Here is an 11,717-nt window from a genome sequence, read left to right as displayed (position 1 = left end):
GCAGTGAAATTAATTTTGAAGTATAAATGCTTCATGTAGTATCTCAATTAATGTGATGAGGTCATAAAAACTCCAAGTATACTTATAGAATATAAGTAAAAAAATAAAAAATAATTTCTTCTTTTTTTCTTTTTTTTAATTGTCATACAATAATGAACATGTCACACTGCTGCGTTCATATTTATTTATTATAGGAAACACCGCACTCATAAACAGAAATGGCCAAGTAGTAATGCTAGTATCCACAAATATGCAATTTATAAAAATGTATACATTATTTTGAGATGTGTACAATACTTAAGAATCCAAAAAGCTAAATGCACCCTTGGAATATTTGAAGCTCATTCTCTAAATACTAATAATTTTCACTTTACTCCCGACAATTTAATGTGTGTTTTTTATTCATGTTAATTTATTTTCTTTCTTCTTTTTCTTCCTTTTTTTTTTTGTGTGTGTGTGTGTGTGCCATTATGGTAAATAAATCAATGAATGAATGTATAAATAAATAAATAAATAAATAAAAAGAAATGTGCTTTTCTCCGCCCGGCCACTAGACGGCAGAGTAGAGCTAGCTTCGCCACAGAATCTCACCGTAGATGAAGATTACATGTGTTTCCGGTGGTTGCTAATGTGAACAAGGTAATCAGAAGTCAGTCACACACTTGGCAGCAAATCTAGTACGTTTTAGTAAAAAAAAAAAAATGGTCCGTAAATTGAAATTTCACGAGCAGAAGCTCTTGAAAAAAGTTGATTTTATTAACTGGGAGGTCGACAATAACTTGCACGAGGTGAAAGTGCTGCGAAAATACCATATTGAGAAGAGGGAAGATTATACCAAGTAAGTCATAATAACACAAACAATCTGATCTGTATTGATAAATATGAAGCACATTTGTGTGTTGTTAGCCTGTGTCTCTCTTAGCCTAATCTATGTTCACAATCTAGATAAGAGAATGGATGTGTCATGTTTGTGGCTACTTATAAATCTTAAAACTTGTATTATCTCCCTTTAGATACAACAAACTAAGTCGAAATATCAGAGAACTAGCCCAGAAAATAAGGGACTTGGATGAGAAAGATGGTTTCAGAGCTCAAAGCACAATGCTCCTTTTGGAAAAACTGTAAGTATTGGAATTTATTGACATTTTGCATCTTTGGCATCATCTGTAAATACAGCAGTGTATGAATGTTTTGAATGTAACGTGTTAACTTTCGTCTCCCCACAGTTACAGTATCGGTTTGATCCCCACCAAACAGAATCTCTCCCTTGCAAATGATGTCAGTGCATCCTCATTCTGCAGGTACTGCACCATACACAGTTGTGCAACAGTCAGTATCAATACAATACATAGCATACAATGCATACAAACTACTAAGAGAGGAACATGAAGGCAAAATTTGATTCTTTTCCTTATCTTTAGGAGACGACTTCCCACAATCATGCTGAAGCTGCGCATGGCTCAGAACCTGAAGACCGCCATAACCTTCATTGAACAAGGCCGTATCCTTCTGCCATGATTGACAGATGCGAACATATTTATTTTCCAATTTAAAAACAATGTTTCTCAGTTTGCCCTGGTGATGTTCTTTATATGAAATGAACTGCAGTACTGATTGATTTTCATATTTAATTTGACAAGTAATTAAAGGGGTCATGACATGAGGAATTAAATTTTCCTTGATCTTTTGACATACAAGAGGTCATTGTACTATAAAAACATATTGTAATGGGGGCTTGGGTAGCTCAGCGAGTAAAGACGCTGATTACCACCCCTGGAGTCGCGAGTTCAAATCCAGGGCGTGCTGAGTGACTCCAGCTAGGTCTCCTAAGCAACCAAAATTGGCCCGGTTGCTAGGGAGGGTAGAGTCACACTTCTTGACTGAGTGACAGATATTCGTGTTGGACCTGAGATCGTCACTGATCCTGCATGTCTTGTAACAAGGTAAGTTACAACAGAGCACAACAGTCTAGTTCAAGAAGCAAAAATCCCACTCATTTTTCCCATTGGCAAATTAATCTTTAACAATAACGTAATCTTCAAAGACAGACCTACCGTTAGCTCAGAGGGTGTTAATTGATGGTATATATGCTTCTGTTGAAGTCATCAGCCTGCGTTATTTCAAGTTACTTTTTTTAGAAATCATGTTTGATAGCAGAATTCTACACTACCCATGATCCTTTAGGGAAATGGTCCACCAATCAGAGAATCATGGCTAACATAGCACACCACAAGAGCTATGCAGTGACCGTCCACTTACATGATGCACTGAGAATGACACAATCGAGTCGGTCTTCCTATGCTCTCAAACTACTTGTATATTTGTATAAAGTATATTTGTATATCTGAATATTTTGCAATCAAATTTACATTTATTGTTTTTATACTTATAATCAAGTTTAAAATTTATTTTATATTTTCCCATTTTAATTCAATAACATTATTTAAAATGCTTTATGAAATTGTAGTTAATTCCCTCATTAAATATGTGAAGGACACATTCTTGTACTTTTGTCTGATTTTGAAATACTTGTTTGCTTCAAATCTAAAGTTTCTAATGTTGTGATTCACCTTTGGAGCAGGTTGATTTTGTCATGTCTTAGTTGTTTATGAAAAGTCTGTGGAAGAAATAAATGGGAAAAATACTTCTGGAACCAAGATAGCTGAAAAAGTGGGTGGGCACTGTTGCACTCTATAACCCTCAATAGCCTTTTCCTGATACCCACTGCAAAAAACATATAAAACAGCACACACACACACATACAGTGCCTTGCAAAAGTATTCAGACCCCTGACGAATTCTCTCATATTACCGAATTACAAATGGTACACTGAAATTTCATTCAGATTGATATTTTATTTTAAAACACAAACTCAAAATCAGTTATTGTAAGGTGACATTGTTTTTTTGTTGGGAAATATTTTTATGAAAAATAAAAAAAATGGAAATATCTTGCTTGCATAAGTATTCAACCCCCACACATTAATATTTGGTCAAGCCACCTTTTGCTGCAATAACAGCTTCAAGTCTTTTGGGGTACATATGTACCAGCTTTGCACATAATGACGAAGTGATTTTGGCCCATTCTTCTCGGCAGATTTGCTCCAGGTTGTTCAGGTTGGTTGGATGACGCTTGTAGACTGCAATTTTCAAATAGTGCTACAGGTTCTCAGTAGGACTGAGATAAGGACTTTGACTGGGCCACTGTACACATTTATCTTTTTGTTCTTGAGCCACTCCAATGTTGCTTTGGCCTTGTGCTTGGGATCATTGTCATGCTGAAATGTGAATTTCCTCCCAAGCTTCAGTTTTTCAGTGGTCTGAAGCAGGTTCTCTTGCAGTATTTCCCTATATTTTGCTCCATCCATTCTTCCTTCAATTCTAACAAGATGCTGAGAAGCATCCCCACAGCATGTAGGGATGATGTGTCTTGAGGCACAGGAAGTGTTAGTTTTGCGCCACACATAGCACTTTGAGTTTTGGCCAAAAAGCTCTATCTTGGTCTCATCTGACCATAAAACCTTCTCCCACATCACAGCTGGGTCACTCATATCCTTTCAGATGGTACTTTTTGAGTAACGGCTTCTTTCTTGCCACCCTCCCATACAGGCCAGCGTTATGCAGTGCTCTTGATATGGTTGACTGCTGCACCATTACTCCACTCCCAGCCACTGAACTCTATAGCTTCTTCAAAATGATTGTTGGCTTCTCTTACAAGCCTCCTTTTTGTTAGAGCACTGAGTTTTGAGGGACGGCCTTTTCTTAGCAGTACCTGGGTGGTGAGGTGCAGCTTCCACTTCCTGATTATTGATCCAACTGTGTTCACAGGGATATCAAAACATTTGGATATTATTTTGTATGCATTTTTATAAATTTATCTCTAACTTCTGTGGAATGCTCTTTGGTCTTCATTTTCCTTCAGATTCACAGCCTGACCAATGATTCTTCAACAATGGGTTTTTTTATCCAGAAAATGTGATTTCAACTTGATTGAAGTAATTGTGTCCTCGTTAGGGCAATTTCTTTCATCAGTGTAACCTGGCAGCTGTATATATATATATTTCCCAACATAAAACCAATGTCACCTAACAATAATTGCTTTTGAGTTCCAGGGTTTGAAAATAAAATATCAAACAGAACGAAATTTCACTGCACCCTTTGTAATTCAGTAATATGAGATAATTGGTCAGGGGTCTGAATACTTTTGCAAGGCACTGTGTATGTGTGTATATATATATATATACACTTTTGTATAATTTCACATTATTCAGTCTACCTGTACACACCCTTACCTCTTGTGTGTCTTTCTATGCTAATTTTAATTATTCTGTCGCTGTCATATTTGTGTATACTGGAAGCTGGTGATAAAGCACATTTCGATTTGATTTCTGACACCAATTTCAATTTTCACATGAAGTAAGTATGTGCCACACTGGTAACTGAAATAAATGTTACATTATTGTGAAATACTGAGGTATGTCCATATTTTAGGTGTATGGAAGATTTTGTGACATGGGTGGACTCATCCAAGATCAAACAGCATGTCATGAACTACAATGAGGAGGTATGTAAATTGTCCTGTTGAGTTTATATATAGACCTAATAATTGAATCATCTTAAAATTATTTCAAGAGAAGATCAACATTTAACACCCCGTCTGCGCCTGGCACGAGCGGCATGTCACATCAAAAGCATCTTTGAATTTATAATTAATAATGCTGTCTACACTGTACACATCTGTTGCGGCCATTATATTCAATTACATGTTAACAAAACCAATAATGTATTGACATTTAAAGCAACTTTGTTTATTGTCTAATCAATGCTTTACTCGTCTGCCACAGTAATGTAATATCTTAGAATGATCTGAATTATTACAGCCTATTTATAATTATCTTGATCATTATATTTAAAGTTCTTTATTTAGGGGGCCTTTCTCAGCAAATATTGATATGCGATTCTTTTAATCAACATATGTAATTCACATTTTTTATCGATTGACTGCCCTAATATGTATAATATAATTGCTTTGTGCACGCCAATGAATTGTTAGTACTAACACAGTTTTGTTCTTGCAGCGGGATGACTTTGACCTTATGATCTAAAGCACTTGCATCCAAGTATGGGATGGAATTGACTTGCCACCAGACGTGATGGTCTATGCACCAAAAGCAGCTTTTACATCATTATTGTAAATAAAATGCATACCCTGTCTGACATAAATTATCTTTAACATGTTGAGTGAATGAATGAGAGAGTGAAATGCATTTAAGTGTGACATTTGTATTGCATGAAGTATTTTCAATTAATAATATGTAAACAGTAAACCTTACAATTGTCATAATTTTTACTCCGAAACCAACGTTACTTTTTTACAAATAAATCAAATAAAAAATATTTGGTTTTTAGTATTGGGCACTTTATCACAGATGCACACATTTCTCCACCAGGCACTGGTGTGATTTCCTGTAGACACCACATAAACTTTGCATAGCTCAGTAAGACCTCTTTCATAAACATACTGAAGAGGCAGGACTACAATAATACGAGTAAATTACTGACATCTTCCACTTACGGCTATAAATAATGTTAGGGTAGAACTGTATAAAGACTACAGCATTAGGAATTTGACAAAACTTACACCATTTACAGAGCAAAGCTACATTCAGTCTCTCGAACAGACATAAACGAAAGGCCATGAAGAACCATATTTCAAGCATGGCCCTGAGAGTTTCTTGAATTTGTCATTTATATTCACAGCCACCAGAAGCGTACATACACAATGAGTGTGATGAAAATGACAGCACCTGCCGCCACTTTAGCATATGTGGAGCGAGTGTTGAGATATTTGGCATCACTGCGGTACTTCTTAGACAGACTGGACAGGTTACTGGCTTTGTAATCCAAAGCTACAGAAAGACAGAATTAAGGCAGTAAACAACTAGACAGTTAAAGTATGTCAAGACAAACTTTGATGCTTACTTGACAAAGCCTTGTTTAAAGATTATACAGGCCTTATAGACAGTGCATTACTAAGTGGCTGCTAGGCATTGCTAATGTGTTTTAGCTCATTAGAGTGTTGCTAGATAGATTTGAAGGAGTATAGGTATGGGAGTTTGGTGATTTCCAATCGTCCGTTATACGAAAACTGTAAGTCTGATCAGCTAGAAAAGACAAAGCAACCCGAGTCAGAACAGTCTGAAGGTCTGTGCCAAATTTGGTGGATGTAGCTTGAAAGCTCTATGTCTAGGATGAGTTACAATTGGAAATTTTGGAAATAACAGCCAAGTCTGTAGATGTCAAGCCAACATAATTAGTGGCATTTAATTGAAAAACAATACTGAGATTGCATGAAGTTGACGTATGCGTCGCATGGATTACTTTTATGATACATTTGGGTCTTTTTATGCTTTAAAGAGAGTCACTATCCACTGCCATTGTGTTGAAAAGGCGAGCCAAGATATTCATTAAAACATCTCCATTTGTGTTTTGCATAAATGACATAAGGGTGAGTAAATTATGACAAAATTTTCATTTTTGGGTGAACTATACCTATAAATGACTGAGGAAAGTGTTAGAAATGAAGTGTTGACTCACCAGATAAGGCTTCTCCTCGCTGGAGCACTTCTTCTATATTGGCAACCATGATTCTTTGGACATCATGCAACTCCGAATTGATGCTTCCCAGATTTCTTTGTGCTCTGCTGTCAATGTAAGACTTTTTGGTCTTCTGTATGTATGTGTCTGGGGAGAAATGGAAATATTACAGACTACTTTGTCAATCTACTACTGGTAATTTTGCCGATGCTTCATAAAGCACATTATGTTGACTTGACAAAGCAGACATACTGTTGTTCTACATAAATTGTTTAGGGTTTTTCCAAAGTCCCTAAACTAAGATCAAAACTATCAATTGTAACTCCTACTAAAGCAAACAAGCTACATCAGAGATTATTTAGCAGATTGTCCACTTCTATTCAAATGAATGGGAGAAATTGGAACGCTCAACCAAGGAGCTCTGAACGCCCAACGGTCAACGGATGTAGACAGGAAGTCCCGCCTTACAGTTAGAAGCACCAATCACCTTTTAGATACAGACATTGCCTGTCAATCAACTCGGGAACGGGCATGCGCATTAGCTATACAAGCCGGGAAAATTTTGATTTTTAGCATAATGTGAGGTAAAGAAGCACAAATTTATGATACCAGTGTAGTCATATTTTACTGATGATTTGAAATATGATCTTAATCTTGACCAACCGTTTTTGAGATTTCTCCATTCAAGTAGATAGGAGCTACACTGGCATGACTGGAAATAGCCTCCTGAGAGTGTTCCAAAGATGGCCGACAGTGGGCTGACTTGCTAGAAAGACTTTGGCTACATCCACCAAACTTGGCACAGACCTTCAGACTGTTCTGACTTAGTGTGCTATATCCTTCTTAACTGATCAGACTTATGCTTTTTGCACAGCAGACGATCAAATCTTCAATAAATCCAATAGACTTAAATTGACAGAATGTTCAAACGGGCCAACGGAATACTCGATAATTTAAACTTCAACGGTCAAAAAATGTAAATGTAAACAAATACACACAAGGCCTTCAATCTGCTTTAACATGCCTTCTCTCTCTCTTTCTTGCTGTTCTTTCTCTATCTATCTATCTGACAGTCTGTCTGACTATTTAGCTAGCTAGCTAGCTAGCTGTTTGTCCTACAGTAATATCTGTATAACCATCAAACTTCAAGCTTTTAAAACTATTTGAAACTTTCAGACAAGGTTTTGTCAAACCAATTTCAAAGTTTGTCTTAACAAATTTTACTAATGTAGTTGCAGATACAATCCCTCTGAAGTAACCTGTAGAGTCTTAGTCAAGGACCCAGTGGTGATTGGTTCATGGATCAACCCTTTGCAAGATTTGAACCTAAAACCTTTCAGTTAGTGTTCATGAGAATTATATAATTAGTGAATGTGTGGACCAAAATCTAATTGCATTGATATGACCTAGATATTTCTCACCAAATTCAATAAAGGAGTACGGCCGTGACACTGATGGGACCTTGTTCCCATACTGCTCACTGAATTCCCCCTCAAGATCTTCCAGATAGGCAAACGCCAGTTTCTTGGAGAATCCTGCTTCACATAAGGCCAGGTAACACACTCCTTTCTCAATGGCATAGCTAGAAAACAAGGAGAGTTTTTGAAGCATGATCACAACCAGATACACATCAACCACAAACTATATACTGTATGGGTCTATCAAGGTGGGGCAAAAATTCAGAAATTAAGAACTGGCCCATGCCCCACATGATCTGGAACTGGAATGACAGGATGAGGAATTTACAAAGAAATTGTGAATCATGAACATACATTGTGTGACTCGTGGAACTCTGCTGTTTTCAAATATAATTCTCTTTTAGAATATTCTTGCTGTTCAAAAGATAATATCTTGCACCTCAGCTTTGGAATAGGTGATGGACTATCAGTAAGCAGTAAGGGTTAAAAGTGTTTCAGTGTTTAGATGAAAGCTTTGTCCTAGCAAAGTCATTGCGGTTAGATTTAATGTTTATTTATTTCATGTAATGTTTAATGCACTTTTTAAAAAAGTCAAAAGGAGCTCTTTTTGTTAGTAATAAAGAATGGAATACATTTTCTTCCTCTTTGTACTTTTATGTTAAAATTATTATCCTACTCAAATGCATGTGACAAAATAAAATAGAATTAGGTCGAAAGTAATCAAACGTTATCAGATTAGATTACTCCAAAAACTGTATCTACAGTGCATTCAGAAAGTATTCAGACCCCATTGCTTTTTTTCTTCTTCACATTTTGTTATGTTGCAGCCTTGAGCTAAAATGCTTTAAATTATGTTTTTCTCATGTCAATCTACACTCCATACCCAATAATGACAAAGCAAAAACCAGATTTTTGATAACTGCAAATTTATTAAGAAAAAACTGAAATATCACATTGACGTAAGTTTTCAGACCCTTTGCTATGACACTTGAAATTTAGCTCAGGTGCATCCCATTTCTCTGGATCATCTTTGAGATGTTTCTACACTTTGTAGTCCACCTGTGGCAAATTCAATTGATTGTACATGATTTGGAAAGGCACACACCTGCCTATATAAGGACTCACAGCTGAAAATGCATATCAGAGCAAAAACCATGCCATGAGGTGAAAGGAACTGCCTGCAGAGTTCAGAGACAGGATTGTGTCAAGGCACAGATCTGGGGAAGGCTAAAAAATAAATTTGGATGCACTGAAGGTTCCCAAGAGCATAGTGGCCTCCATAATTCTTAAATGGAAGAAGTTTGGAAATATCAGGACTCTTCCTAGAGCTGGCCGCCCCGCCAAACTGAGCAATAGGGGGAGATGGGCCTTGGTAAGAGAGGTGACCAAGAACCCGATGGTCACTCTGGTTGAGCTCCAGAGATCATGTGTGGAGATGGGAGAGACTTGCAGAAGGACAACCATCACTGCAACACTCAACCGATTTGGGCTTTATGGCAGAGTGGCCAGATGGAAGCCTCTCCTCAGTGCAAGACACATGAAAGCCCGCTTGGAATTTGCAAAAAAGCACCTAAAGGACTCTCAAACTGTGAGAAACAAGATTCTCTGGTCTGATGAAACGAAGATTGAATTGATTGGTCTCAATTCCAAGCGTCATGTCTGGAGTAAACCAGGCACCACTCATCACCTGCACAATACCATCCCAACGGTGAAGCATGGTGGTGGCAGCATCATGCTGTGGGGGTGTTTTTCAGCGGCAGGGACTGGGGTACTGGTCAGGGTTGATGGAAAGCTGAACACAGCAAAATACAGAGATATCCTTAATGAAAACCTGGTCCAGAGCGCTCAGGACCTCAGACTGGGCCGAAGGTTCACATTCCAACAGGACAATGAGCACACAGCCAAGCACACAGCCAAGACAATACAAGAGTGGCTTAGGGAAAACTCTGTGAATGTCCTTGAGTGGCCCAGCCAGAGCCCGGACTTCCACCCAATCGAACATCTCTGGAGAGACCTGAAAATGGCTGTCCACCACCACTCCCCATCCAACCTGACAGAGCTTGAGAGGATCTGCAGAGAAGAATGACAGAAAATCCCCAAATCCAGATGTGCAAAGCTTGTCACATCATACCCAAAAAGACTTGCAGTAATCTCTGCCAAAGGTGCTTCAACTAAGTGCTGAGTTAAGGGTCTGAATACTTATGTCAATGCGATATTTCAGTTTTTTTCTTTTTAATAAATGTGCATTTTTTGCTTTGTCACTATGGGGTATGGTGTAGATTGATGTGGGGAAAAAAAGGGAAAAAAAAAAAAACATAATTTAAAGCATTTTAGCTTAAGACTGCAACATAACAAAATGTGGGAAAAAATGTCTGAATACTTTCTGAATGCTCTGTATGAGATTATGTTACTGATTGCATTTTTTGTCATGTAATTTGTAATCAGTACCTGATTACATTTCACAAGTAATCCACCCAGCACTGCTGATGTTTGGCTCCATTGTGAAGACTTCAAAATATGTTAGATGTAAATGAGAATATTTTCTGGGAAATTATTAGATATTCCACCATAAAATTAAAGTTGATTTGTTAAATAATTAATGCAATATCTATATGTGGCAAGTCAAACATTAATTAATAGTATAGAATGTTTCTGGAAATACCCCATTTGATGTATAATTGCATGTTTATGGGTAACTCGTAGTAAAAAAAATTATATTTTAACTACACTTACAGCAGCTGTATGAATTTAATTCCGTTTTAATTCAATGGAGTTTACGTGTGTGTTGGTACTTACTGAAAGCACATGGCACCTGCCTCTAAAGTGCACCGTGCAGGACTCTGTTCGTTGAGTTTTCGGCACAGTTGTTTGGCTTGACTCTGATACTTCTGCAAGTCTCGTCCACACTGTTCAGAGCATAACTTTAACTCATTTTCACTTGATGAAAGTGCGATACTATCACAATTGCAAAGAAGCAAACAGTCAATAAGTAACTAAAACATTTGAGTGCATCTTCTGATTTAGATTAGACAGTAAGCTGTAGTATTTGAACTTTATTTACACTTCTTTACACTGGTTTCTATGTGTGTAGACATGGGTGCATTCAGACCTGCTCATCCTCTTGCATTGATGCAGCAAGTGGCAGTCCGTCGGCGACACGAACAATCATCGTCAGTGACACCATTTTGACCAGGTTTCTCTTTCTTCTGCCTACTTTAAAGTGAAGCGATGGATTATTTGACTGATTGTCAGAAAGTGACACATTTGAACTGACAGCAGAGTTCAGATGAGCTGGCCGGAAGAGGCTGTGTCACCTCAAATTCTCTCCGGCTTTCGCATTCCAAACGTTCCGATTATTTATTTATTTATTTATTTATTTATTTATTAATATCAAGAATATCTAACACAATATACTAGAAAAATAAAACAAGTGTATTGAAAAACAGAAACGAGATATGAAAAGCAGCCAGAGAGAAACAACTATTATAAGTTGTACATTGATAATAAATATTGACATTTATGGGATTGTTTTTTTTGTTTTGTTTTGTTTGTTTTGTTTGTTTTTTCGTGCCCAACAGAGATGTAGTTAAAATGGGAATTTTACATAAAGCGCTTTTACATAAGAATTACATTTATGTAGCGGTAGCCCATAAAAACTTTCTAAGACCTTCTACGGCGAGTCTAAAATTTTAACATGAAACAG

The 11,717-nt window shown here is 37.1% G+C and overlaps 2 protein-coding genes across 3 annotated transcripts; one reads left to right on the top strand and one right to left on the bottom strand.

Moving 5' to 3' along the window:
* Positions 1-580: 580 nt before the first annotated feature.
* Positions 581-5,396, top strand: LOC127441675 (U3 small nucleolar ribonucleoprotein protein IMP3-like). 2 transcript variants are annotated; one of them, XR_007897352.1, is made up of 8 exons: positions 581-838; positions 1,014-1,121; positions 1,227-1,301; positions 1,422-1,501; positions 1,892-1,943; positions 4,358-4,415; positions 4,491-4,563; positions 5,078-5,396. XR_007897352.1 is itself a non-coding variant. In XM_051699327.1 (7 exons), the coding sequence occupies exons 1-7, from the start codon at positions 702-704 to the stop codon at positions 5,102-5,104; spliced, it is 552 nt and encodes a 183-aa protein (XP_051555287.1). In that variant the 5' UTR covers positions 582-701; the 3' UTR covers positions 5,105-5,396. The 2 variants fall into 2 exon arrangements, 1 of the variants encoding a protein (XP_051555287.1); XM_051699327.1 differs by lacking the exon at positions 4,358-4,415 and having other exon boundaries at positions 582-838.
* LOC127441674 (vesicle-trafficking protein SEC22b-A-like) lies at positions 5,329-11,329 on the bottom strand. Its single transcript, XM_051699325.1, has 5 exons — positions 11,124-11,329; positions 10,811-10,920; positions 8,018-8,178; positions 6,597-6,743; positions 5,329-5,908 (listed from the first exon to the last, which is right to left on the bottom strand). Exons 1-5 carry the CDS (start codon positions 11,196-11,198, stop codon positions 5,754-5,756), a joined length of 648 nt encoding a protein of 215 aa, XP_051555285.1. The 5' UTR covers positions 11,199-11,329; the 3' UTR covers positions 5,329-5,753.
* Between the last annotated feature and the right edge of the window lie 388 nt (positions 11,330-11,717).

This window comes from Myxocyprinus asiaticus, chromosome 5 (assembly GCF_019703515.2).
Source record: "Myxocyprinus asiaticus isolate MX2 ecotype Aquarium Trade chromosome 5, UBuf_Myxa_2, whole genome shotgun sequence".
Classification (NCBI taxonomy): Eukaryota; Metazoa; Chordata; class Actinopteri; order Cypriniformes; family Catostomidae; genus Myxocyprinus; species Myxocyprinus asiaticus.
Note: the sequence above shows the minus strand (reverse complement) of the source record. Positions and strands in the feature narration are given on the sequence as shown.

What these genes read in the sequence shown, in the direction of transcription:
- LOC127441675 (XM_051699327.1), top strand. Translation starts at nt 702, where the DNA reads ATGGTCCGTAAATTGAAATTTCACGAGCAGAAGCTCTTGAAAAAAGTT. An exon ending in ATGCTCCTTTTGGAAAAACT is followed by an intron (nt 1,122 to 1,226) that starts GTAAGTATTGGA and finishes GTCTCCCCACAG; the next exon opens with TTACAGTATCGGTTTGATCC. An exon ending in TCATGAACTACAATGAGGAG is followed by an intron (nt 4,564 to 5,077) that starts GTATGTAAATTG and finishes TTGTTCTTGCAG; the next exon opens with CGGGATGACTTTGACCTTAT.
- LOC127441674 (XM_051699325.1), bottom strand. Translation starts at nt 11,198, where the DNA reads ATGGTGTCACTGACGATGATTGTTCGTGTCGCCGACGGACTGCCACTT. An exon ending in CAATGCAAGAGGATGAGCAG is followed by an intron (nt 10,921 to 11,123) that starts GTCTGAATGCAC and finishes TGCTCTGAACAG; the next exon opens with TGTGGACGAGACTTGCAGAA. An exon ending in GTACTCCTTTATTGAATTTG is followed by an intron (nt 6,744 to 8,017) that starts GTGAGAAATATC and finishes ATTTCTCCCCAG; the next exon opens with ACACATACATACAGAAGACC.